The following is a 5,544-nucleotide window of genomic DNA, read 5'->3' on the forward strand; positions in this document are numbered from 1 at the left end:
GCCTTGATGCGCTCTTCGTCGAAGATGAAAGGTACATCTTTCTCTAGAAGTCGGGTCATGGGGCGTGTAATCTTAGAAAAATACTTAATGAAACGCCTATAAAAACCCGCATGACCAAGGAAGCTACGAACGGACTTAACACTAGTAGGTGGAGGCAATCTACTTATGGTATCTATCTTGGCCCTATCCACCTCTATCCCCTCTCTAGACACCTTATGACCTAAAACTATCCCCTCCATCACCATAAAGTGACATTTCTCCCAATTTAGCATAAGCTTTGTCTCTATACATCTCTTAAGCATCCTATCAAGATTGAGAAGACATTGATCGAAAGTGGTACCTTAAACTGAGAAGTCATCCATGAAAACCTCCATAGAAGTCTCAAGCATGTCTTGGAATATAGCAACCATGCATCTTTGAAAAGTAGCCGGAGCATTGCATAACCCGAAAGGCATGCGGCGATACGCATAAGTGCCGTAAGGGCATGTGAATGACGTTTTATCTTGATCCTCCGAGGCGATTGGGATCTGAAAATAACCCGAGAATCCATTGAGAAAACAATAGAATTGTTGACCCTCTAGACGCTCCAACATTTGGTCAATGAATGGCAAGGGGAAATGGTCTTTTCGGGTGGCGTCATTCAACTTTCGGTAGTCGATGCACACACGCCAACCGGTAACGGTACGAGAAGGGATTAATTCGTTCTTTTCGTTCATGATCACCATCATCCCACCTTTCTTTGGGACGACTTGGGTCGGGCTAACCCATGGTGAATCAGAAATAGGGTATATCACCCCGGCATCTAACAACTTGAGCACTTCCTTCTTAACAACCTCTTGCATGTTCGGATTTAGGCACTGTTGAGGTTGCACCACCGGGTTTCTCTAAGGGTGTACTCTCAATCTCATTCTTTACTTCACTCAACTCTAGCACTTCAGGGCCCTAGTCGGTCGCTTCTCCTTCCTCACTCTCACTCACAACTTCCTCTATTTTCTCAACTACCTCATCTAACTTACCCTCAACTAAATCGGCTCCACTAATATAGTCAAAGCAATGGTCAACACATGACAAGAAAGACTCTATGAAATAGACCGAGTGACAAGGACTACTAAGATCATCGGAACCACTAGGGTGTTCCATGGAGCGTGCTATCTCGAAAGTGACTCTCTCCCCACCGACTTGGAGTGTGATTTTACCATCGAAGACATCGATGATAGCCTTCTCGGTACACAAGAATGGGCGTCCTAGAATGATAGGAACCTTCTCATCGGCTTCCATATCAAGAACGACAAAGTCAATGGGAAAAACGAATTTATCCACTTTAACTAGAAGGTTTTCGATTATGCCACGTGGATACTTCACTGATCTATCGGCTAAGGACAAAGACACACATGTAGGGGATAACTCTCCTAGACCTAACCTCTCATTCATGGAATATGACATGAGGTTTATACTCGCTCCTAAATCGGCTAGGGCCTTACACTCGGTATGACTCCCAAACAAGCATGGAATGGTAAAAAGGCCCGGATCCGTCAATTTTTCCGGGACCTTGTTCAAGACTACGACGGAGCACCCTCCACTAAGGGGAATGTTAGAAACCTCTCCTAACCTATCTTTACGTTTTAGAAGGTCCTTTAAGAATTTTGCATATTTAGGTATCGATTGGAGGGCTTCTATGAAACGAAGGTTGATTCTAAGTTGCTTAAAGATTTCTAAAAATTTCCCGTACTCTTTAGAATAAGTTTGATTTTTGAGACGGGAAGGGAATAGAGCACGGGAAAGATCAACAGTGGGTGATGGAATAACTTTTATGGGCCGTTTCTCTATACTATTCTCACTTGAAGGCCCCCCGGTGTGTGCGGTACTTGCTGGGCTTAACCTAGGTTGCACTTTACCGGGAGCCTCCATCTCAATCTCTTCATCTACGGGCTCCTCATCTTCTACCTCAACACTCTCAGGTCTCACTACCTCATCTAAGGTCCTACCACTGCGGGTCAAAATTGCCTTCAAAGTGCCAGATGGATTGGGCTTTGTTGTTCCCGAAAATTGACCGAGAGGTCGTTCTTGCAACTGGCGTGCAATATCCCTAACTTGCCTTTGAAGGTCTAAGAAATTTGAATGGTTATTCTTTAGGAATGTAGCGTGTTCTTCTAAGGTACGTTGGGTGGCGTGGTCCTTAACCACTAGATGGGTAAGAAGATCCTCTATCCTAGATAAACTACCATTTGACCCCTCATTCCTAGGTTGAACCTCTTGGTTTGACCCCTCACTTCTGAACTGTCCCCCTGAACCTGAACTAGCAAACTTACCTATTTGACCCGAACCCCCACTAGAATAGAAACGTGGCCCCCTGTTTTAATATTGGCCTGATGGAAAACCAGGGGGGTTACCTGAAGAGCGATAATTATTAGCACGCCAATTAGAGTTGCTATTGTTAAACGAGTTAGTTGGACCCCTATTTTGACCTGCTATATACTCTACCTGTTCTAGGGTAAGTGTTGGGCAATCTACGGTGTCATGACCACCTCTACAAACTTCGCACCTATCGACCTTCTTCTTAATTTCTAGCAACTCTTTGGTGATATAATCAAGTTGAGATGCTACCTTTGAGTCCAAAACAACTTGGTTTGCTCCTCGGGAAGATGAGGAAGTAGTCACAGGAATGGAATTCTTGCTGGTAACACTATGATCTATATCAGCATGACCGAAGCTCTCAAAGAGATCATTGCAGTCTGCCACAGTGTTCTTTCCCATAAGATGGCCTCTGGCAGATGTGTTGAATCGAGCCTTACACTCAGGGGTGAGACCATTGTAAAAATTTTCTACTAAAGCCCAATCCGAAAGCCCATGTTGGGAACAACGCGAGAGTAAAGTTTGAAACCTCTCCTAAGCTAAGTGATATGGTTCGTCAGGCTCCATTCTGAATTAATGGATCTGATCTCGAAGGCGACATGCCTTCGCAGGTGGAAAATACTTAGCAAGGAAGGCATCTCGAAGTCCAGCCCAAGTGGTATAAGTACCTGCTGGCTGCGAATCAAGCCATGTGGCTACGCGTCCAGCAAGTGAAAATGGGAAGACTTAGAGATAGCGAGCATCAAGATTAACACCTTCAACACCGAAGGTGCTGCAAAGGCGGGTGAGACGGTTGATATGTGCAGGCGCATCCTCATCATCACGATCGTGAAACTGACAAGAGATGTTAATGGCGGTCATGATGTATGAAGGAATTTGCAAGGACTTGTCATTGGTGATTTAGGGATGGTGATGGGTGAGTCTGCGGTAAACCCGCGGTGGAGCATTGGTAGACAGTTTGGTTTTCGGCCATTTAGTGAACTGGTGGTGGACTAGGTGGACGGGACGGTGGTGGGGTGTTGTGGGGTGACGACTTCGGGGTGAAGTCAAAGTTCGGTGGTTTAGATTATAGTGTAGAGGTAGAATGTAACACCCCGTGTTTTCGAAAGTCAAAGTCAAAGTCAAAGTCAAGATTGAAGTCAAAGGAAGAAAAGATCGCTAATGGCGATTTGTCACTCCTTGCTCAATTCCTGTTTTGATTTCTTCGACTATAGTTAGTCTATTTTACGCCGTACGTTAGTTGTATTATGTGGAGTATCTGCAAATAATCAAAGTCTAATCGCTATTTATCGCTTATCGTAATCGCGCTCGCAAACTCGAATATCGCATTTTGGTTATTGTTATATGTGTGTGTGTGCCTTACATGTTACTTGTGCATGATTATTTATGTTGTATGTGGTAATCAATCGAATCGCAATCGAACTCAATCGAAATCGAATCATGATAATTAGTGGAAAAAGGATAGTGCTCGATATGAATAGTTGGGATTAAAAGTAATTTGAATAGGAAACTCTACCGCACTCGCATCGTTCGAAGTCGAAGTTGAAATATCAAAAATCGTTGCACCGAACACTCGAATCAGGCAACTGATCGATCAGGCTACCAGCCGATCGAACAGCCAGCCGATCGAACTGCTGTCCGATCGGACAGGCTGTCCGATCGTGCTGCCTAACTGATCGGCCAACACTTTCCTCATTTGGAAGCCTATAAATACCCCTGTCATTGTCATCCTTTCCACTTTTGTTAACCCTCTGACCGACCAGCTCGTGCTCCCCACCTTTTCTCAGATTTCTCTTGATTCCGGTAAGATCTTGTCCTAAATCTTGTACTTTCTTGATCTACACGCACTCCTACACCTTTCTATCTTTTAAATCCTAACTTTTAACCGCGAAATCATCAGGATTCAAGTGTTCTAGGATGATGTCATGATGGTGTTCTTGAAGAACTTCATGTTTTAGCCTCAATCCACCAATGGATCTAACCGATTTCCACATAAACAAACAAAGATCTTTCGTAGATCTAAACATATTCACTATGAAAAGGGATTGAAAGATGGTTTTCCCAACTTCCTTTCAACTCTTTTACACTCAATGCCTTCAAAACCGATAGAAACGGAGCTCGTGCCGACGTACTAATCACTCCGGTGTTTACGTGGCCAAGGATTCGGATTCTATCCACCAGGTTCACTGATTTCGGGTTAAACATTAAACACCGTCCTGAACCGTTTGCCGACTGGATTTGGGTGGTTCCTGTCCGATCAGGAGAACCAAGTAATGACAAGGTTTCTGTTGTTTGACTCGTTTTCAAAATACCTCGATAAAACGACAATCAACCAGAACAACCAAGTGTTAGATGAACAGGCCGACCAGGACAAGGTGCTGTCCGATCGGACTAATGTCTGAACGGACAACCAATCGAACGGACAGACAACCGAACAACTGGCCAGCCGATCGGCTATCACATGGGTCCCACACTTAAATAAATTATTTGAAGTTTGGGTATTAAACGAACGACTATCCGATCAGACAACCATCCGATTGGATTACTCTTCGGATCATGAGATACTTGACTTCAACACTTAATCGATTTTCAACATGTTCAATGCACTAGGAATGCCACCCGATCGAACTGCTGTCCGATCGAGTGCCTTCTGCTGAGAACTTGTTTATACTGAGGTACCCAGCCGATCGGGTTGCCGGCCGATCGAACGACCGTCCGATCGACTGACCTGAATGGTAAAGATACTTCAAAGTTTTCAAATACAGCAACAAAAACATCAAAAGTCAAACCATCATACACAAACACATCTTACTCAGGGGAAGAAACAATCCACTCGAACAGCCATCCGATCGGATTGTCAACCGCACGGTCAGCCATCCGATCGGACTACCTTTCTACGCATTGCTTATCATTATACTATCGAACTGTTCGGGCTAACTTTACTCTCAAGCGCACCCTTCAATCCATCAACCGCTGTGAGTATACTCGAACCCTTTTTGCTTTAGCACTTTTGGGTGTTACATACGTTACTTATTCTAAATCACAATCGAACACACTACGCAATACTTTTAAACGCTAACCGTTACCGCATGCTATACGTGACTTGATGAATGCTTGTTTGTTATGTTTACACATGAAATGCTGTCTACCTGCCTTAACGACGATAGTACTATAGTTTGGACTCAGTCCCGC

The 5,544-nt window shown here is 44.2% G+C and overlaps 1 protein-coding gene across 1 annotated transcript; it reads right to left on the bottom strand.

Moving 5' to 3' along the window:
• Positions 1-942: 942 nt before the first annotated feature.
• LOC110933681 lies at positions 943-2,754 on the bottom strand. The gene is made up of 4 exons (XM_022176891.1): positions 2,391-2,754; positions 1,896-2,309; positions 1,197-1,712; positions 943-1,079 (listed from the first exon to the last, which is right to left on the bottom strand). The coding sequence occupies exons 1-4, from the start codon at positions 2,752-2,754 to the stop codon at positions 943-945; spliced, it is 1,431 nt and encodes a 476-aa protein (XP_022032583.1).
• Positions 2,755-5,544: the final 2,790 nt, after the last annotated feature.

The sequence above is a fragment of the Helianthus annuus genome, chromosome 4, assembly GCF_002127325.2.
Source record: "Helianthus annuus cultivar XRQ/B chromosome 4, HanXRQr2.0-SUNRISE, whole genome shotgun sequence".
NCBI lineage: Eukaryota > Viridiplantae > Streptophyta > Magnoliopsida > Asterales > Asteraceae > Helianthus > Helianthus annuus.

What these genes read in the sequence shown, in the direction of transcription:
- LOC110933681 (XM_022176891.1), bottom strand. Translation starts at nt 2,754, where the DNA reads ATGGGAAAGAACACTGTGGCAGACTGCAATGATCTCTTTGAGAGCTTC. An exon ending in GATTGAGATGGAGGCTCCCG is followed by an intron (nt 1,713 to 1,895) that starts GTAAAGTGCAAC and finishes GGAAATTTTTAG; the next exon opens with AAATCTTTAAGCAACTTAGA. An exon ending in TATCATCGATGTCTTCGATG is followed by an intron (nt 1,080 to 1,196) that starts GTAAAATCACAC and finishes TCTATTTCATAG; the next exon opens with AGTCTTTCTTGTCATGTGTT.